Source organism: Limulus polyphemus, unplaced genomic scaffold (assembly GCF_000517525.1).
Source record: "Limulus polyphemus unplaced genomic scaffold, Limulus_polyphemus-2.1.2 Scaffold3655, whole genome shotgun sequence".
Classification (NCBI taxonomy): Eukaryota; Metazoa; Arthropoda; class Merostomata; order Xiphosura; family Limulidae; genus Limulus; species Limulus polyphemus.
In genome coordinates this window covers 2,405-24,712 of record NW_013669265.1, presented here as the reverse complement: position 1 = coordinate 24,712, position 22,308 = coordinate 2,405, and the positions used below count along the sequence as shown (strand labels likewise).

General features: G+C 34.9%; 2 protein-coding genes across 5 annotated transcripts in view; one reads left to right on the top strand and one right to left on the bottom strand.

Moving 5' to 3' along the window:
• The window catches only part of LOC106469783 (F-box/LRR-repeat protein 3-like), a 44,727-nt gene extending 32,047 nt beyond the window's left edge, over positions 1–12,680 (top strand). For 3 of the 4 annotated variants that reach the window (XM_013930293.2, XM_013930294.2, XM_022398341.1), the window contains exon 6: positions 7,878–12,680. In XM_013930293.2, coding sequence (XP_013785747.1) covers positions 7,878–8,372 — 495 coding nt within the window. In that variant the 3' untranslated portion in view covers positions 8,373–12,680. Of the gene's footprint in view, positions 1–2,520; positions 2,712–7,877 lie in introns of all 4 variants that reach the window. The other variant, XR_002612914.1, reaches the window with a different exon arrangement.
• A 2,478-nt stretch (positions 12,681–15,158) lies between these two features.
• LOC106469782 (slit homolog 1 protein-like) lies at positions 15,159–18,775 on the bottom strand. Its single transcript, XM_013930292.2, has 2 exons — positions 17,264–18,775; positions 15,159–16,473 (listed from the first exon to the last, which is right to left on the bottom strand). Exon 1 carries the CDS (start codon positions 18,533–18,535, stop codon positions 17,462–17,464), a length of 1,074 nt encoding a protein of 357 aa, XP_013785746.1. The 5' UTR covers positions 18,536–18,775; the 3' UTR covers positions 15,159–16,473; positions 17,264–17,461.
• Between the last annotated feature and the right edge of the window lie 3,533 nt (positions 18,776–22,308).

The following is a 22,308-nucleotide window of genomic DNA, read 5'->3' as shown; positions in this document are numbered from 1 at the left end:
CATGAAAATTGCTTTGCACACAGACTATTGAAAACAAATACTCAATATATTCATGGACAAAACTTTATTTTATTTTATTAAAAATACTTTTCTAAAAAATATGATTCTTTGTATGTGAAAGACTTATTATTATTATTACTTAATATTAACCGAAATACTGCCAAATTTCGTAAAGATTTACACACTATATTGAGAGTTATAAGTATTAAATCTATAAAGACTTTAAACGAGTACAAAAAGGTCATGTGGTCAGTCAAATTGACTGAGTCCATATTGAGAGTTAACTATGTGCCTTCTCATCCCCATTTTCATCAGTGTAGGATTCAATTTTCCTTTGTCATCTAAGTTAATTTAAAGAAATTGTAAGTTAGATATTGATTATTAATGTGTTTTCTAGGTAATTTTCATCAGTTTGCACATTCGTTATTATTAGATGCTTTGTGGACCAGGTAAATTTAAATGTTTTTTTCCATTTGATATTTATCAGTCCTTTGTTAACTGGGTATGTTTCGATAGTTTGTACATTACATATCCTTACTACTAGTAATATATAATTCATTGTTCAACAAATTTTTTATTTTGGTATGTGTAACTATGTGCCTTACCATCCTGATTTTAGTGTGTCACTTAATTTTTCCTTTCTTACATTCCGATATGTTTGTTTCTATTCCATTTGTAGGGCTGAACTTGGTTTTGGTTCCTTTTCCTATGTTTATGATTCTAGAAACTTCATTTTCTCCTTGAAATCTACAATTCAGAGTTCTTCTCCATAGTGGCCACTTTGTTGCTAATTATTTATTGCTCTAAGTTGAGTTTTCCAGTTCAGGGCCCTACCTTTCAGACTAACCTTGGCTTTTTTAAGTCTATGAGTCTTTGGACTCTTCCTTCTATGGGTGACTGGCTCCTAACTAGTTCCTCCCATTCACAGTCCAGACTACACTCCTCTGCTCCTACAGGATGCAGAATGAGTGGGATTCCTAATGAAAGAGTGGAAGTCTGTTCTCACCCACTCTCAATACCCATTCATTTGGTGGGTTTCTTCTTTCCAATCTCAGTCAGGCCCAATCTTCTCTTAGTCTTTGGGTTTAGAGTGAGCAGTTCACATGTCTATCACCTTTTCTTATGGCTTGAGATGTTCTATCTCTGTGGGAATGTTGGATTCCTTGGAAGCTCTTATTCCCATGGGTTGGGCTTATACAAGTTCCCTTTGGTGGACACTTCTTGATCAGTGGAACTTCTCGTCGGATCCCTAGCTTAGTGGTTAGACAGAATCCACACCACGGCAGGGTTGCTGCTTATTCCATCTTCTCCGGATTTACATCTGTACACGAACTCACCTTTAGAAGTTTGGGGTTCTTACCTCCACTTCAGGGAGATTTCTGGTCTCTGGTCAATTAAGGAGTCTTCTCTCCATATCACCTTTCTGGAGCCTTTGGTAGTTCATCGAGCTTTGTCCCATGTCTCCTATGAGGAGTGATGGTTATGGTACATTCCAATATCTCCACAGTGGTCACTTATATCACTGAGCAAGGGGGTACAAATTTCACATCTTGGATCTCCTTTCTGGAACCACAGTCACCACATGATGGTCATAGCTTGCCATTTTCCTGGCTCCCTGAATCTGGTGGTGGGTTGATTATCTTCTCCCAACAAGATTTTCCTCAGGGAGTGGTCCCCCACTCCACAGATGTCACCACTCTCTGTCTTCACGCATGGCTTTTGTCAGGTCTATTGGCTCAGCCCAGGGACTGACTCCATGTGTTGCATCTTACCTTTCCTGATCCATTAGACTTTCCATGTTCATTTACCATGGACATTAGTGTACATTCAGACTTTGGTCTCTTCATCGTGGTTTTGTCATACCCACCCTTCTGTTCCTCATCTTTCCTTATCCTTCACCCAGTTGTTTGACAAAGGCTTTTCCACTTTGACCATGTCTAGCTATTGGGCAGCCTTGTCAACCTCCTTCCATTTCTCCAGGTTTCATATGGTTATGACTTTCCCTCCTATTCTGTTCCTTTGAGTTGCCTATTGGAATATCAGTGACATCCTTTATGCCCTTTCTTTTCCTCTGTTTAAATCATTGTCTTTGTGTTCCATCTACTTTTTCTCCATGAAGACCTATTTCCTTCTCCTCCTAGCTTGCAGTCATTGTCATTCAGATATTTATGCCATTAATGTTACCCTCATTCTTTACCTTTCCTCCTGTGTCATCTTCTACCCTGACCAGCCCTTCCTCCCTAAGACATATGTTGCCAGTTTGGGGGGTAGCTTTCCCATCCATTTCCCACCTATACTCCCATTCCGGTCCAGATCGGCTTCTTTGTCCGGTTCACTCCTTAAGGTGACATGTACTGCCTCCTTTTGGGGTTCACATTCCCAACTTTTTATTTCCTATAACCCTTCTGTTTCCTGTGATCTGTCCCCTGTTACACTTACTGGTTGGGTTCGTGAACTCATTAGGCTGGCATATTTGGACTTATCCATGGTCATCATCTCCACAATGATTCTTCTCCTCAGATTCATCACATCACTATGTCCTTGGCTGCACAACTTCGGCTTCTTTTGGAAGAGATCATTCAGGCGTGAATGTGAACTACTCCTAATACCTTCATCGCGTATTATCAGCATTACCTGGCTGTATCTTCCCTTAGTGGATATCGTCTCCCTCCTGTGGCAATTCTACACACGTCAGTTCACCTGTGACTATGGTAAGTTTTATCACTTCCTTTAATTTATGTTTTTATTTCAGAAACTCTAACTTTAACCACTGATAATGGAATACCACTCTGTGGTGGGTGTTGCCTGGTCAGGTATGCTTCACATCAAACCTGCACTATTTACTAAATTGCACTATAACGTTCACTGTAGAGATGGGGAGTTTCTGCAAAATCACTGGTGGTAAACCCAGTGGCGTGTGTGTGTGATAGATATCAATTTTCTATCTCTGTTGCACCGTCAATCATGGACTTCATAAGTAAAGCAGAAGGGGATTTATGTCTATCCCTACCAACCCTTTGATTGAATAAATCAAAGCTTTTCAAAATAAGGAATTGTAGACATCCATTGCACTTTCTCTGGTGTGACATTTCTCTGGACTCCCCAACGAGTTTACTCCCTTTCCCTTTTTCTTCCAGTGGTGCACGAGAGTCCTCCCCAGTTCCCAGTTGCTGGGGTGGTGAACCATGGAGGGTTCCTCCTGAGTGAGTTTAGAAAATTACCATACATACTCATGATTATCCACTCAGTGAGAAGAGGGTACAGGTGGTTTCCCTCCTTCCATTTTTCCTGGAAGTTTTTCCCAGGTGGACAAATGTCAGTTGGAGGGGGTCCGGCCCAGGCGGTATCCTCTTTGTAATGCCCGGTTCGGGATGACAAAGCCCTGTTTCCTATGGTTATGTGCAGTAGATGCTTCTCTTCACATTATTTCTGGTTGCAGGAGGTTCTTTCCCTGCTTTTACAGTTGAGTTTGGGAGACTTCGTCTGCCTCGTAATACCGGCAACAGGACATACACGCTATATTCCTGCAGTTGGGCAAATGTTCCATGTTCTCCTCATAATTCTGAATGCAGGATGTCTCTTCCCTGCACTTATGGTTGGGGGAGTTATGACATTGCCCATAACACAGGTTACAGCCATTACCCTGTTCTTACGGTTGAGTTGAGGCAGTACCACAACCCTGTAATGCTGAGTTCAGTTTGTCCTACTTTTTGCTCCTTACTTTTTTTTTTTTAGTTTGTCCAGTGTCAATCAAAACCTCACTTCCTTGACATATGGCTCTCTGTTTACTTATGATTGGAGTTGATGGGTATATGTACAACACGGTCCATATGTCCTAGCCACAATCCTCAACCTCCTAATACCAAGGATGAGTTATGGAACCTCATCTGTCCAGTTGAGGTTAGGTATGTACCTAGCTGATTCTGTTTATATGTTGCTACAGCTTGCATCTCAGAACATATTACACAGGTACAAGTATTTTCCTTTTCTACCCATTTTGGTTTAATTTCATACTTCCTGGGCAAAGAGCATACTTATTCCAGAAATAGTGCAGTACTCCACAGCTTCATTTTCATCTCTGATCACACCTGTTCATTCTGTGGAGGTAAGACTGTATTGGAAGCTAATATTTTTTTACACTGAAAATATATTTCCAATAAGTACTTATTTCCTTCCCACTGCCAGTGTTCTCCTTTTGGAGCCTGCCAATTCTAGAAAGTGAGGATTGAGCAGGTATAGCAGAGGGAGCTAGCTTTATCAGTGTAGGTGGTGCAATACTATTGGTAGAGAGTAGTCACATGATATGCTCATGTTCAGAAATGTCACAAAATTGATGGGGTACGTTGAATGCTGCACTGATTTTTTTAACAATGCTTAGAGGACAGAGGAACATACAAGATAGTTTTGCACGAGGGAGGTAAATACCTATCAGAAATACATTTTCAGTTGAACAAAAATGTTAACTTTTTTATGCAGTATGCTCACAAATTGCTTGTGTGTATGTCATTCAGTATTGTAACTTGAGCTATGCATTTGCCTAGTGATTTACAATTTGTGTTCAGAATTATTAGTTGGATACAGGTCAAAGGGCAATAAAACAACAAAATTAACTATAAACAGATGTATACTATTGTAAGCCTTAAGCTATTTATGATAAACAATTCTAGTTTCCTATTACAATTTGCAGTCATTCTAGAAAGGGTAAATTAGATTTATTTCATGTTTTATTATGGTGGTTACAAGGTTGGTCAAAGGTTGTTTTTTATTAATAAAGTTATTTTAATTTGGCGAGTATTTCGCCACTACTTTATATTCTGTTTTGCATTTTGTGATTTCCTTGCCTATGCAATTATTTTGTTACTTGAACTAATCTTTTTACTTCAAATATGTATAAAGTTAGGGTATAAAAACTAAGAGATAAAGTATAAAGTTTTCCTGAAAAAATAAAGTTTTATATTTATTTAGGACATTTTTAGAGACTATGCAAATGAAACTTGACAATTTTTCATATGAAGAAAAGTGTTTTTAAGCTTAACATGAAAATCACTTTGCACTTGGAGCTGTCAGCACTCTGACACAATATATTCATGGAGAAATATTTAGTAAAAATATTTAATTGAAAAATACAATTTTTTGTGTACAAAAAACTTGTAATGGTTACTAAAAGCTTGCCACAAGACGTGTGTGAAGATACACCAAACATTAAAAGTTATGTTATAGAAACTCTGATGGTCATTTTATGGTCAAAAGTTCAGTGTAGTCCATCAAGCCTGTAGCGAGAGGGTTAAATTACTTCATTGTGTTATTGTGACAAGATTTTTTTTGCTGGCTGTTTTATAGACAATAATTAGAAATATTTTACCAAACAAATGATTGTCTTAGGTTTTTATTAATAGTTTTTAATTGACAGTGTTTGAAAATTGTACATAGTAAAAAAAATTATTTCTTGTAAAATTTATAATGACATTGAAAGTATAGTGATTTACCTTTCCCTCTCGTTGTGAAGTTTAATTTTTTTGGATTGTTCAGATTCTTGGTAGCTTAAAAGTTTTAAATTTGTTTCTTGTAAATTTTGAGGTTTTTCAAATTTGGATGGGATATGTCATAGTTCTGTAACTAACTTTAAACTACCATTTTGTGTTTTAACTAGTGTGTTGCAAAGAACACACCTAAGTATGTGTATCTAATAAAACACTGTATTAATTTACATTTTTACTTTCTCTGTTATTTGTTCTGAGCCAGATCACAGATTAAAGATTTAGAGAAATTTATCATGTGGATTTAAGCTGTTTATTTCTATGACTTAACAAAGGATTTTTAGATGTTACATACTTAACAACATACAAACCTGAAGAGCATATTTGTAAGAGTGTTTAATTCTATTTCAAAATTACTAAACTCCATCTACTTGAAAGAAAAAAAAATATTTGTACTTTCTATAATGTTTATATCCATCAGATTTATAATGAAAAATTAGCATAGAAATGTTTAAACAGATGAATAAATTTTATAATAAATGATAAGAAAATGGTTTTCAAAAGTTTAATGGATGTTTGTTTTCAGTCATTAAGCTTTGGGTACTACACAGCAGAAAAGCAAACCTACTGTTTTTAATTAGTATTTATTGATATGCCCAGCCACAGTTAGCATAGTCACTATAATCTATTTTAAGTTTTAATCAGTTGCAAAAGCTCAACTGTACAGGCATTTGTGTGGGATGGCTTATTTTTAGAGAGCAGCATATTTTGTATTTATATGACAATGAGTTCCTTTTAACTTTCCAGTCTGATAAGTAGATTGAGCAAAGCTTTGTCTCACGTATTTATGCAGGAGCAACACATGATTGTGAAGCAAAACCATATAAGAATTTTGCATAACTTCAAGCTTGTTTGAGAAACAAGTCAACTGACAATTATTTTACTATAAAAGCCAGAACATTTTAGACCTATAAATTCTGTAACAGTCTAATGGTAAATTTTAAAAATAGAAACAATTCTGACTGTAATATAGCTGATCATTGGATTAAGGAATTGGGTTGTGGGGATGGTAAGATTCGTTTTGCATAGGGTGACAAATTTTATTGAGCTGGCCTTGATTGATTGATAATATACTTGTAGATAATAATAGTATGTAATGCTTATAGTTAGTAATATGTAATAATTGATGTAATTCATTCTTTTTGTTCACTTATACAGAGGTTAAGTACATTTTAAAAAACTGTTTTGAAACCTTACCATGTTGACATGTCCAGTCATGCTCTATCTGATGACTGTGTGTCTTGACAATAGCCCTGTAGTAAAGTTTCCATTATAAGAGCCTTCAATGTAACGCTGTCATATCCAAAGCTTTCCCCTCATTCTTACTTTCAAAATCTATCTAAAGTACCAGTATGATGGTTTCCCAATTAGTGCTTGTGTTAACTGTCTTTTTACACAGAAATCCATAGGTGCTACATCCAGTGACTTGACCAGTATGTTCTTGTACAAAATAGCATGAATAACCATTTAATTTTCCAGCTGCTTGAAACAGTTGAAGAGGAAGTATAACTGTAAGCCTTATCTTGGGGAATACTTATCCTGATGGCCTTGTTTCCAGGCAGAGATTGTTTTTGATTATGTTGTGTACTATTGCTTGGGGAATGTTGACAGCTTTTGCCATTGATTTTAGTGTTCATGGATTTCCACCTCATACAAGGTGGTTCATTTTCCTTACCATGGCTGGGGTACGACTTATTGCAGATTTTCTAGGTGGTCCTGGTGCTCCAAGTTAATCAATATTCCTTTGTTTTCCAATGTCATTAAGTACAAAGGATATTTCCGTCGTGGAAATTCTACATCTCTGATCTGAATACATTTTTAAGATTTGAGTGAACGAATATTTTGCTTCTAAAAGGGCTGTTACGTACCCTTCCAAAAAAGTAATAAATTGTCAGTGGTATAGCGCTATCTTCATAATGCTAAATAGTGACAAAATATAGTTGATGTAGTTCTGATACATGCTGTTTCACTGCCACTTTACATTGGCTGTGGTTGCCACATGAATTGCTGATTTCCATATTCAAAATTGTTTTGATGTAACATACTCAATCCACTATATTGTATTATTGTATATTTATTATATGTTTATGATTTTCTCTATTGTCTAAGATTGTTTATTAAACACAATGAACTATTAAGTATTGCTTAACTGTCTCAAAAAATATACACTTTATTATTATTATTATAAGAAATCATTATTTAGCAGATTTAAAAGGTTAATAATTCACACAGTTATTCTACAGTTAGAAAAATTTATAACAGAATTATTTATGCTGTATAGGGTAGTGTTGTTAAAAAAAGAATATAATAACATCCCTTATTGATCATTGTTATTTACAGGCTTTATCAGTTCATCACATAGCTCCAGAAAGTTGGGAAGGTTTAATTAACCACTCACCGGCCATGGCCTTGGTTATGTATGTTTTTGTAAGCCAGGACGATAATCTTGGTGAGTTTTTTGGCAGTATTATCCCCGTAACACATTTATATTTTGGAAATCATATGCCAAAAGTCACACTGGGGAAGGTTGCACAGAACTGTCCTAGACTCACAGAATTAGTCATTAACTCCAATGGAAATTCCTTAATAGACAATGAGATTGTAGCAGTAGCAAAGAATTGTAAAAAGCTAAGCTCTCTTGGACTTGGCATCAGTGAACTGTCCTGTTCAGCTCTTGTTCAACTTGCCAAAATTTGTGGACCTCGGTTAAAAGAATTGTATGTAATGGAAGAGTCCCTTGTTGAAGATGAGCACTATGACATAACTCATGCTGCAGCTGAAATTTCAAGGTGCATAGGCCAGGACTGGGGCCCAGATGTCATGCCTGTGTGGTGATTTTGCACTAAATGATAACTGTGCTGAAGTTCAGACTTCATATGCCTTTGTGGGAAAATTATATTCACGTGTCACTAGATATCGGACCTCAATGTCATACATGTATTTATGTGAGAATATTATGTTACCACAACTGGGAACCACATGTAGTCCATGTGTAGTATTATTGTCTCAACATGTATAATCACAGGAATAAACAACATGGTTATTAAATATTTAAATAATGAAAGACAGAGAGAATAGACTAGGGCTTAAGTATATGTTTGACAGGTTTGTAGAGAAGCTGTAGTTGATAGAAGCTACATTTAGATCTGGAATAGTTCAAAGCTAGAAATGGAATATTCTGTTGCTGGGTAAGGTGTATTAAAAGGGATTTCAACTGATATGTATCTTAGTATTGTTGTTTCATTTCTTTTATCAACATTTGTTTAGGAGTGGAATGTGGACATCATTTTCATTTAGCAAGCATGTAGATGTATACCTTGAAGTAAGTTAGAAATATTGAATGTGCTTTTAGCTTTCTTTAAGAATTACTGGTGATAACTCCTAAACATATTTATTTAATGTTCTAGAGATCTATTCAACATATAAGTATGAAAAAACAGTCCTTCTGGTTTCATAACTGAAGAATGAAGAAGACTAAATTAGATTATTTAATGAGCATGACATTTCATAAGCTTGTACCAAAGCTACTGGTGTGACAAAAATGTCTATTATATTTCAATAAATATTACATCATGTATTAGAGGAGCTTTAGGATGAATATTTGAAGTTTTATCTGCCTGTAATACAGGAGGGGGAGAATGTTTTAGTCTCTGCATTGAGGCCTTCATCAGGTCTACAATGAAGATCTCAGCACAGTGATCAAAATATTTTCCACTTCTACAGTCCAGTTCATAATAATTACAAGTCTAATTTAGCCATCATTATGTAAATAAAAAAAATTTAAACTAAATTTGGTAGTCAACACAGTTTCTGCTTACTGATGGTGTACTTTAGTTTTGTATAATTCTTTATACTGTGAGCAGCATTTTGTTTGCTCGTGTTTGAAATGATGCAGCTTAAACATTTTACCATAAATTAAAGTATAATTTTTAAAGTTTTTAGCATTTGACGTTCTTCATACATTCAGGAGGTTTAGAAGGATCATTCTAAGTTTAGATAAAGGGTTTTACTGGCTCAAATATTAGGATTTTCTGACATAAATTCAGATTAATATCATAATAAAATATTAGATGAGATACTGCAGGAAATAAAATTGATGATACACAAAAAGTATAGTGTGAGGAATTGGAATTTATTTTGTGAATAAAACCTTGGTTCCTAAACAGAAACAACCTTAATTCTGTTATTACTAATGTGATGAGTATTTAATTTATGTGCATGTTTGCATAGGAAATGTATATTTGTATTATAAAATTAGACATTACTGAAAGTTATGTAAATTATATATTTTTATTCACTTATAAGCACATTTTTCAGTGTATTAGATATTACAAAATTGTTAACATGTCCATGAAAATTTTTTTTTTACCCAAAAGAAACACCTGAATGGTTTTATGCTTAAAATTTTAAAGTCAGATGTCTGCAATGAACGTAGGCCAACTAGTATTTCCAGGTTCTGTGACTTTGATATGGATGGTTGTGTGTATTTATGTAAATTTATAAGCAGTGTTCAAGATTAATACTCATTCTTTGGTCCAAGAATAGTGAAAATAGCTGTAAAGTAATTTTTTTAAAGCACTTACATATATTACCAAGTGAAGCTTGTGAGAAACCAAAGGAGATACTTAACAAAGGCCTGTAGCAAATGACATGCTATTTCACCTTTAATATTCCATTACCTTGATATAACAGACCACATGAGAGAATTTTTATGGTAAAAAGTAGATCAAGAGAGTAAAACTTGAGAGAAGTGGTATTCTTATGAGTAAAACCAACTTAGGAGAGTAAAACATAAAAGATGTGGTATTTTTGTGATAAAAAGCAGTTTAGCAGAGTAAATGTGAGAGATATGAAAATTCTTTCATGCCATGTTATCAGATCCATTTCACATTAGTTTCTGAACCTAAGTGAGAGGGGCTGTCAGTGAATGTGGGCACATACAAGTTTTTGGTTTTATTAACTCCTGGCTTAGAAGCATTGCTTCTATATATCCACAAGTGGCACTCGGTTAATAAGAGAAAGTAAACACACCTGCAGATAATAAGCATTAATAAAAGTGAAGTAATGTGTTTATATGTAGAAAGTTGTTCAGTGAAAAAAAAAGTAATTTATGTATTATCTGAAAGCTTTAAAAATTATCAGGTAATCCAAAAGTTTGAAAACAGTAGATAAAACTTAGAATTCCAAGACAATACCTTGCCTCTACTCACAGAATGCATCTGCCTGTGAAATTTGCATGCCACTAGCCTTGAGGTAATTCCCACCTAAAATTCATATGTTTATTGTGAACTGTGCAGGTGCATCATGACATCATGCTACAAAAGCCCTCCATCAACAGGAGAGCGACATAACCTCAGTTCACAGTAACTCCCCTTAAGTACTTGCACTCGAAATAACTTAGTTTTTTTCCTCAGCTTGGCCTTATATAGATATATTTTGATTTTTCAGTCTCAGCTCAATTAGCTGAAACTTGCATTTGTACAAAGAACTTAGGTTTAATTCTACCTTAGCCTTTGTTTCAAAAGCATTGAAGATTATTACAAGTTCTCAAATGACTGTGACTTCGACTTTTTTCTATGAGGATGATGAAGTTATAAACACAGGAGCTGTTTCTACTATGGCTTCTGGAGGCTTGTTGACTGCTATGGACATTATAGCTATTATGCAGCATGTTGTGGATTTCTTCATGCATACTAGGCCTTCCTCTCTTGTTCCTTCTGCTGACACCATTTCACCTCAGTTTGGGTATGACCAAGAAGATGACAAATTTGACCAACTATTCCCACCACTTGGGTTTGCTTTGGGTACCACCTTACTGGTCGAGGAAAATCCTGGCCCTTCCAGTCTTTTTCAGGATATGAGTTCTCAGGTATGTTCCTTCTTTTCTCTTTTGCCTGTGTCCTTTGATTCTTCCTGTTCTTTACTCCATGAAACCAATTCTCGAGATTACTTTGTCTTTCCTCCTTCACCTGATATTAGGGTTCATGCTGATTCCTTTGTCAACCAACTCTGCACCTATAATCACATGCCTTGTCCTCCTCACTTTTTTGACTCTTTTTGTCTTAGCTTGTGTCCATTCTTTTTCTAGATTCTCAATCTTTGGAATATGTTTTGCATGCTTGGGGAGCAAACCCCTTGTCTTCTGTTTCACTCTCTAGTACCCAGTTTCATGTCTTTGTCTTTTTCTCACCATCATCCTGTGTTACCTTCGCTCCCTCCCTCCATTTTATGTCTGAGGCACTTCATTGCACCCCAGAGGAGTTTTCTGGAGAGATTTGTTCCATTCTGTTTACTACCTTGGCCCATACTGCTTCTGCTCTGTCCCTCCTTATTTGATTCTTCTGTTGTTGAGACTTGTTGGTTTGGAGTGTGCACCTCATTAATGTCTGCCTTCCTCCTCCTTACTTAAGGGAGCTTTTCCGGGCTCCCTTTGTTTGCCTGGAACTATTTGGTGATATTCCTGATTCATAGTTCATGTTAAATATGTGTATTTTAGCTCAAGGTATGCAAATTTCATAGGCAGACGCACAAGGGATATGGCAATTCTGTGTTGGGAGGAAATACATTTTCAGATTAGGAAAATGTTAATATTAGAAAATGCCAATTAAAGTTTATACAAGAAGAAATACTATCATAAGGTGATAGCATACAATGCAGTCTTTTGTAGTGAATATCAACCTATAAGCACTTCAGAAAACAATTTTATAGATAGTGAGGTAATAGTTATTTTTCTTATGAAAATTTATTTGTACTCTTAGAAACTGTGTGTAATAATTTTTCAACTTTAAGGAATGAATTACAGTAGGAAAAGCTTTACTAATGGTCAAAATTTGTAAAATGGATGAATTTATGTTCATTGAATACAGTTAATGATTTGTAATTTCATGAAAAATTTAGTTCATAAGGAAATATGTGTATAATGATATTAAAATGCTAGAAGTTACTGTCTGTATACATAAATATACTTTTGGTGTTAATGGCTAGGTTTAGCGTTTACAGCAGAAGTCAGTCCCATTGGGGGTGAGCTTATATGTGAACTAGTAAAATTATGAAGTTGTTCTTTTAAACTAGTAACTTATACAACTTGTGTGTGTGTTTTATTTTATTCAGTTTATTTTAAAGTAATAAACTTCTGTTAATGAATGTTCATTCTCACTGATTAGTACTGTTAATAAGGTACCATAAATAATAGTATGGAATTCATAGATAATACATCAACTTTTTGAAAAGTACTGCCTGTGTTACTAGTCCATATTATGCTACAACCATTACATTTGTACATGACTTCATATTGTTACGTCTCCGTTTGTTAATTGATTTTCCGTAACTTCGTTCCAACGAAACTTTAACGACACAAGTCTTTACTTAATAAAACTGGTTTATTCTTTCGGAATATAACTCTGCGATACACTTAATCTCAATACTCGCGCTAAAACAACACTGTAACGAACGAACGTTAACTTCAACAATATCGTGTGACTGCAGTTCAATTACTCACTATCTACTCCTTACCGCGTCACGTTGTCCCCTCCTATATATATATATATATCTGCCCACCCTATATTTATTAAGAACTTGAACATTCGCCAAAGAACATGATAGTTCTAGAAACGTTGCGTCATAGTAGTCACGTGACTCGCTGACGCAACAATTTGAATTTTAATTGCGAGTGTTCACAATGTTTCTGATCTTGATAGGTAATACAATTATACTATACTATTTTCTCTTGGTTATCAGACAGCTAAGATAATGTGTGTTTTACTTATTATACTAGCAGAGACTCGCAATACATTTGCGGTCAAATTAATATCTTTATTGCAACAGTACTTCTTTAAATAAAGGCTTTCTAGAATAATACAAAAGAATTATAATCGCAAATACCGAAATCTGCAAGTCCACTTGTCTTAGGCTTAACATTAGTTAAGCCTTTATTAAGTACAGCGTATATTCGATAAAAGAGATAAATTAACTGTATCTCATGTATGTTTTAGTTTAGTTAGGGCTAAACTTTACCATACTTAGTGCTACTTATAAATAAATTTATAATGTTATTCTACGATATAACTTTAGGTTTTTTTTATCAACTTTGATAAGCTTTTAACACGTACAACGTGTCTACTAAAGTATATTTGTATTCGCCTTTAGTTTTCATCCTTTGAAGTGAAGTGCGCGCGCATTTTCAGGACAGACAAAAACTGAGTATTATTATAATAGATTGTTAGAAATTTGGTTTTAAGAATAATAATTTTTAATTTATTTCTGTGTTTTCAAAAATGGTTTTCGCTTTATTTACTTATTTTACTGATAATATTCACAATATGAGAGTATGTGATAAGTTGTGTAAACAAGGTGGCTAATACACAGGTATGTTTTACATTTCCTACATATTTAAAGCTCCCACGTTGGTGAAGCAGGTTATTGGTGTTGTATGATCAGCCTTTTATAGATCCTTAAGTGTTTAAGAACTTTTTTCTTTTTAAAGTAGCATAACTTTCACTAACTTGTTAAAAGTGAACAAAGATAGTTCAGCAAATATAAAGTTTCAATCATTAACTTGTACAGGTATACAAGAACAAAAAAAAACATCTTAACACTACATACACTAAAAATGATCACATAACTTTATATGATTTTTAGTTAAAACTAATTCTAGGCCATTGGCATTTAATATTGCAGTTAAATAATAAAAAAATATTAACGACGCTATAAAGATTTGCGAGAAGAAGAGTTATGAAGAAGAATGTTTCTCTGAATGATTGTTAACGTATATGAATAAATATCTTTGACTTCTATTTACATAATTTATTTTGTTTCTTAAATTAGTAAAAAAAATATCCTAAGCACATCCAAGCTTAGATTTTAAGCATAAGTATGTATTTATCTTCGAAAGAACTAAGAGAAGTAGCATGTATTGAGTAATAGTATTTCTTAAGGTTTTCTTCATCACTTATAGAATTTGGGAAGAGAAAGTTATCTTTTCAAACCCTCTAGGCATGTTTGGGAAAGGTCACACTAGTATTAGATCTCTTGAACTGTATATGGTGAAAAAATGATTTTATGGGTTTATGTAGTTTTCATTTCATTAAAGAACACTACCCATCATAAGTTAAAATTAATTACCATGGATTATAGCATTGGTCAAAACAGAATTATTATTATTTTGTTAATCCAGTACCTGCTTAGTTGAATGTATTTATCAGTGCTGTACTATACCCACTCAATATGGTCTTACCATAGGGGTGTACTTTGACAAGGTTTTCACACTCAATCCAATTATATATGATTTTTAGGGCCTTTCTGTAGTAAAGCTAGTGGGCTACAATCCTTATCTGTAGTGGAAACAGCATTGGTGTTACACCTTGTGTAGATTTGTGCTAAAACAAACAAACCGAACCACCTATCTTTTGTCTGGATTTTTAAAACAGTGGCACAGCGGTATGTCTGCGGACTTGCAACGCTAGAGCACAGATAGCTCATTGTGTAGCTTTGTGCTTAACTTCAAACAACAACATCGTTTGAAAAAGACAAATGTATTGTTACGTCTCTGTTCGTTTGTTAATTTTCCATAAAAATTCTTTCCGAAGAAACTTTAGCGATACAAGTCCTTTCTTAAATAAAACTGGTTTATTCTTTCTAAATACAACTTTGCAATACACTTAATTTCCACAGTCACGCTATAACAAATACTATATTTCACGTGCTTGACTCAACAATAGTCTCTCTCTGTCCGCAGTTCAATTACCATTGTTGCCATCAGTTCTTGGCAGCTTATATACAAGACTACCGCATATCTAGTAGTCTCTTGAGGTTTCATGAATGTTCTAGAAGCTCATAACGTGTTACTAGCGTCATGTGACTTCCGCTATCGTAACAGTATTTTAGCATGTAGCAGAAAATTTAAGCATGCGTGCTTTTGTAATAATTACGATTAAAAAAACCCTTTTATAAATTGAACGCTGAAGTGACGGCTTTTGTTTTCTGCAAGCTTTGTGTAAAAGGTGTCTGAAACACACCAGTAGCAATAAATTACATAACGTAATAACTAATTATCATATATAAAAATTGTCATAGGATGAGGTTGTTTTGGAGAATCAAAGAAAAATGCTGTCTTTCTGTCAATTAAGAATTGCGTAATCAAAAATTGTGTGCCTTCAGATATCAAAAAGCGTAATAACTAAACTTATGTATGTACTAGTATAATTTCTTTCTAGCTGTGTTACGTTTTAAAGATCATATTACTGCAAACCATGAATTCTGTATTAGTTTCTACAAAAGCACAGGGCAGCCAATTTCCGTTTAATTTTTTAACTTGACATTCCATAAAAAAACAACTAAAAGATACTAACCTTGTGAAGAATTATTACTAAATAATGTAGATTTAAAGCATTATTATAATGTAAGTATTTTATATTCTCTATCTGAACGACATCTTACAGGACAAATGGGCTAAAGGGCCACGTCAGAAAACCTTAAGGTCCAAGCTTATCCATCTCTAATGTAGAACTGCTGACCGAAGAGAGAGGGCAATCAGTTAGAAGCACACATTGTTTACACGGCCCATCTTAACGAAATAGCGAGATTTTCTGTCACAGTTATAAAGCTCCCACAGCTGAAGGCGTGGAATGAAATTAGAGGCATATCGCGACTGAAACCTTGGACCTTATAATCTGCAGGTCGGCATGCTAACCATTAAGTTATCACTTCCGCTAGTATAGAAAAAAACAACAACGTATGACTGTCAGAAAACGGAATGACTTTTATATCAGTAGGATAATAGTGTAAAATTTCGAGATCTCCAGTAATGTTTGGTTCATTAAGAAAGGATTTACGTTCAAGCTTGTATAAAAGAAGGATTCAGCATGGAGCCAGAAACGTTGTCACCAATAAACACAATACAGGAAAAAAAAAAAAAAAACTTAAATTTCGACCACACTACCTAAAGCAACCTTCAAAGAACATATTAAGTTGACTCGTTTGTAGTATCTTATATTTAGTTGTATGGTCAAGGATCTGTGCTACCTAAAGAAAGTTTGTATTTTTTAAATATATATTATTACATAACTTTTTCTTATTTAGTTTCGATATTTTGTGCGTGGGTGGATGAACTTTCATTATTATGTCTCCACAGAGAAATGCTCTTTTTCAGTCGTTTTTTCTTCTTCTTCCAAACACTTTTCAATCGATCGCCATTCCTTCATTTCTCTGTGGATTGACTTTAAACTTCCAATACGATCAAATTTTTTTCATTTTGATTTAGGCCTTTTTAAGGATTTTATGAGGTCAAAGTTCAACTATAAATGTATATTTTGGGCTCGAGTGCGGTCATATTTACAGCAATCAAGATGAAAATTGGCACAAATATAAATTTTCATGGGCCCAACACATTAGCTTAAACAAATTCGTTTTGCTCAATTTGAGTCTTTTTTTAGGGGGGAATAACAGCTCCAAAAGCATAATTTTGGGGGTTTTGGTTATTGCTCAGCCATATTTTGAATAATTTGCATGGAATTTGGAACAGAGATACCTTCTTGCAGATCCCAAGCAGTTATATAGACAGTTTTCGATATTCCCGGGTTTTTCACGATTTTTCTGGTGTCAAAACTGACCGAGTTGGAATTGCTGAGATGTGTTGGATTTGCCCGTGAATGTTGGCCTCTTTATTTATCGATCTATTTTTATGGCTCACTGGCTACTATTATAGGCGAATTTTGTAGACGTTTCTTAACTTTCTTTATTATTCATTTACTACTATTGCTTAAAGTATACAGATTTATTATTTTTAGTGATAAAAATCTGTAACATCGGGAATATCATCAAAGACATCTTAACAGAAAAGTGGTATAACCTGTAAATCAACAAGATGTGTAAAACAAACATAAATAAAAAATCGGTGACTAGACGAAGCGTTTATGAAAACCTCTGTATTAGAAATATGCTAGAAACCCGAGTATAGCTATTATAAAACTTATGACAACTTTGCAATTTGATATCAAACGATCCACATCGTTTCCCTTATCCTTTGATAGGCCGATTGGAAATTCTTCAGGCAAACAAGTGGGGATGCCTTCTAGAGGGATTGAGTTCAAGGTCTTTCCTTCATGCTGTGGTGGGGACCGACATCTATTGTCTCTCATGATTGTGGGTACAACAAGGGCGTGATCAGCCATCCATCGAAGCCGACAATCACACGGGACGAGGTTTCCAGAAACATTTACAGATGTTGAAGTCTCGGGAAGCAGTCCGTCTAGAACACCGGGACGTAGGTTGAAGAACTTATTGTTGATAATACGAAGTTTTTCTATGTTTCTGGACCCGGCAAACACAGCACGATCAGTAGTATCAATGTTGTTGTCCTCTAGAGATATCAATTTAGTGTTAGAAAGGCCTTGAAAAGTACGGGTTCTCAAATAACCAATCCGGGACTTGATAATAATCAAGGTGGACACAGAAGTCAATCCACGAAAGGTGTCAGTTAGTAGTTCATCAATGTCTAAGACCTCCAATCGTAAAAGAGAAACATTGGTCAGTCCATTAAAAGCATTTGGCTCAATAGTTTGAATTTTGTAAGGTAAGTGCAACAGTTCTACATTGTGCAGGCCCTGGAAGGCAAAGCTATGGAGAACTTTTATAGGATTACCTTGCAAAGATAAAGTTTTGATATTTCCGCTATCAGAAAAGGCGTCAGCTTCTACAGCGGCAACACGATTGTAGCCCAGATATAAACTACGAACACGATAAATACCAGAAAAAGCTCGTGAAGACAAGACTGTTAAAGGGTTGTTTTGAAGGCTTAGCACTTCTAAGTCGCCAAGTCCTAGGAAAGCATCAGGTGCAACTTCTGAAATTAGGTTGTTGTCTAGAATGAGCCGTCGAAGGTAGGTTAGGTTACGGAATTGAGCGAAACCTATCCTCCTAATCCTGTTATTGGAGAGAGAGAGCTGACGGGTAAGTTGTGGAAGATCAGAAGGGACAGCTTCGAGGCCAGCGTTGTTGCACATTACCTAGAGAGAGTAAGAATTTTTTTAGAGATACTCACGACTCAAATATACTTCAATAACGCAGCTTCGAATGGGTAGATAAAGATATTTTTAGGATGTTTAATCACTTACAAGCGGTATGTGATCACGTAAAGTGTCAAACATCATAAAAATAAATAGCTTGTTTACTTACTCAAAACTGCTTTAATAAAGTATAGTACAGTAATTAATTTCAGTAAAAAGTAAGCTAGAAGTTTAAACAAAAATTCGAACATTCTGTTACATGGCATTATTATTATTATTATTCATCTGTTCATATATACATACAATATATCAGTGGTCTCCAATCATTTTTCACATTAGGTCACTTCAGATAATGACCATAAAACCAAGCGCTGGGCCTGAACTTGTTGGGGAATAAATTATTCCCCAAATACAGTTTTGTTTACTTTTATCATTTCTAATCATATTGCGGGCCACGAATCACGTTGTCGAGGGCCTGTCAGTTGGAGACCACTGCAATACGGTAATGCAAATTTCTATTGGGTAAAATCAGTTAAATAATGCACTTAACAACTTTTGCAAACAAATAATTCAGTCTAAACCAAAACTGATACAAGGATGTGGTAATTATAAATCTCCATATTTTTACACACTGGTATGAACCAAATACCCAATATAATTTTACTAATTAAATAAAGTGCGCATTGTTACGTAATAAATATGTTGGGCAAGCAAACCTTCGGGAATATAACGTATTGTTTCAACATGTAGCCCAATTTTTGACTATGCGTTATGGCTCCACAGATGACGGCCAACAACGTGTCGTCGATGTTCGACTACTCATTAGATCAACGCGTTATGGCCCTGTAGATCAGCAGCCAACACTACCATATCATATTCACTCAATGCATTGGATTAACACATTGGTTAGAAGTTAAATCCTTGCCATGGCTTTACAAGACACGTAAGGTTGGTGCTTTCCAATTCCGGTTCCAATGACATAAGAAGATAAGAATGATGACCCATTCCACCTAGACGGGATGGCAATCCATCGAAGGTTATCCCCCCCCCCCCATATCCCTCAGATAGGTATCCATTTTACAACTGGGTAGATTAGAACAAGTCTAGCTCAAGGACACAACAGCATGACATGGGACAGCGTCAAACTCGAAACCATCGGACTACGAGCCCAAAACCATTGAATCACGATGTCCTGGTTTAACATGTTATGGCCCTACAAACCGGTAGCAAACAAGGTCACAGCATATTAATTCAATGGATGTCAAAGTAACCAATCACACTTCATGTTACAATTTTGTTGTTTTTTATTTAAGAAAAGTGCTGCATCTGTCAGCTTCTGTTTCGTGTAAATAACGATAGATGTCAGGAGAATGAATCAGTTACAATGTAAACTACATAATATAGTCAAGAGGCCAGCATTTACAGTCCCTACCCCTGACCAAGCTAGGCTTCCCTGATCTGGTCACTGTGTAAGTATAAAGATTAAAATTTTCACACTATTATCCTAAACTAGCTGACCCCCGTCATATGACGGTAAATGCTTTTTTATTTCTGAAAATTAAAATATATTTTGTGTATAATTGGTCATCTCTTATATGTTCAAATGTTCTTCTTGATAAAACCTTTTAAGTTGAACCAGCAAAGGCAATGAATTTTATAGTGAAGGGTAAATTCGAGAAGGTATAAGTTTTCATTGAAAATGCTTATAAATTGTTGAGTAATTTTCTTTAAAATCTCTTACTGAAGGCGAAAAGCATCAATAATAATGTATTGTAGCACCATCTATTGCGCTGAAAAGATACTTAAGTTATTTTCGATACATACAGTCACTCGTGTTTATTATGTAATATTATACTATCCTTATTTAATCTATAACTGTAATCGTATTTTACAGAATATTCAAAACGCTTGCTGTAAATATGCTAATAAATATTTTTAAAAAGCTACCATGAAATTCCGAATTTTGGGATTTAAACTCGAAACTTCTACATAATAGTAGAGCACTATAAACACTGTGACACCCAGTCTTTGTAATTGTGTTGACAAATAATTCAAGTTCATAATATAAAGTGTCATATTATTGTGTTTATCTATTATTGTAATGTCTTTCTATAAATATAATGAACTAATAATTAAAGTTATAAAAAGTCCCCACTCGACTGAGATTTGAACTGGAGGTTTCAGCTTGAGACAAATCACTGAGCTAACAAAGCGAGTGGAACGTTGCTAACAAATGGGAGGTAAATCACAGGTAAAACATCAAAATTTTGTTAATCTTCATATTTAGTACAACAGAAACTCATTGGAAGTGCTTGAGTTCAGCAAACAGTTAATATTTTGTGTGTCCCCCTTTTGCTTTAATAACTGCAGACATTCTTTCAGACATTGTTGCAACAAATTTAATCAAAGTGTCCTTTGGAATTCTACTACAAATGTTTCTAATACACTCCCATAAAGTTTCTTTGAAAGTAACTCTTGATCTATCAAATCCCAGATCTGCTTAATTGGGGCCAATGCATCATTTGAATAACTCCAGCAGCTTCTTTCTTAGCTAAGTAATTTCTCCATAGGTTGGATGAGTGTTTGGGGTCATTATCTTCTTGGTAGTAGAATCCAATAATACGCAAACCACTAGGTATATCATGACGGATCCATCTATTTTGCAAATATCTCCTGTCGCCTCATCAGAAACCATCACACTGCCTCCTTCATGCTTCATTGTAGGTGTTATGCATTGAGGTAAGCATCTTTCACATTTCTTCCGCTGGACATACAACCTTAACTTTGAACCCGATATTTCAAACTTGGACTCATCCCTTTTCCAATCAACTACAATCCACTTTAAGTCTCTTGATAACATTTGAACTTCGAAGTAAAGGTATTTGAACTGCTACACGACCAAATATTCCATTCTTGTTGAGCATTCTTGATACTGTAGATCTGGACACTTTTCTGTCATTTGGTACATGGTCGTTTATCTCATACTTGAGATCAGTGGCAGTCTTCCTTCTGTCCTGAAGGCCGCATAAACGATAATACTTAACATCGGTATCATTGAGTTTATGTGTTCTGCCTCTTCCTTTCCTATTTTCAAACTTACCCATCTGGGTCTCACGATCTAGAGTGTACTTGATAGTATTTGGGGAGCATTTCATGTCTGCAGCAATTTGTCGGAGAGCCCAACCAGAATCACGTAAAGCTTTTATACGAACTCTCTGCTCTACTGACAATTCTCTATGCTATTTGGGCCGTGGCATGACAACAAAACTTAATATATATAGTGTTAAACGCTGTTTTTATCAAGGTTTATTTGTGGAGTGTTATCAAATTGATTTCTTCTAGCCTATACCTGTACCATATGCTAGCTTCTTTCTATACAGTTAAGACACTGCATGGAGTACCATGACAGTTATTTCGACCCTAAATTTGATCACTATGTTCATTCAAGCAGAACCATTATGATATGCCCTTGGTACAAGTATATGGAAATTCTAAAGAATAATAAGTATACTCACCCTGGCCCATTCAATTGTCAATAGGGATCAGTGAAGCATTATCATATTGTTGAAATTTACATTCTATAATGGCATGGAAGAATTAGCCCCATAAAATGAAAAGAATGAAAAAATATTCTCTTTTCCTAACATTTTTTCGGAGTACTGTATACATAGATAGATAATATACCTAAAATGATGTAGCCTCAGAATACAAATCAATAGCTTGAACTATTTTTCTGGTGTCAAAACTGACCGAGTTGGAATTGCTGAGAC

What these genes read in the sequence shown, in the direction of transcription:
- LOC106469782 (XM_013930292.2), bottom strand. Translation starts at nt 18,535, where the DNA reads ATGTGCAACAACGCTGGCCTCGAAGCTGTCCCTTCTGATCTTCCACAA.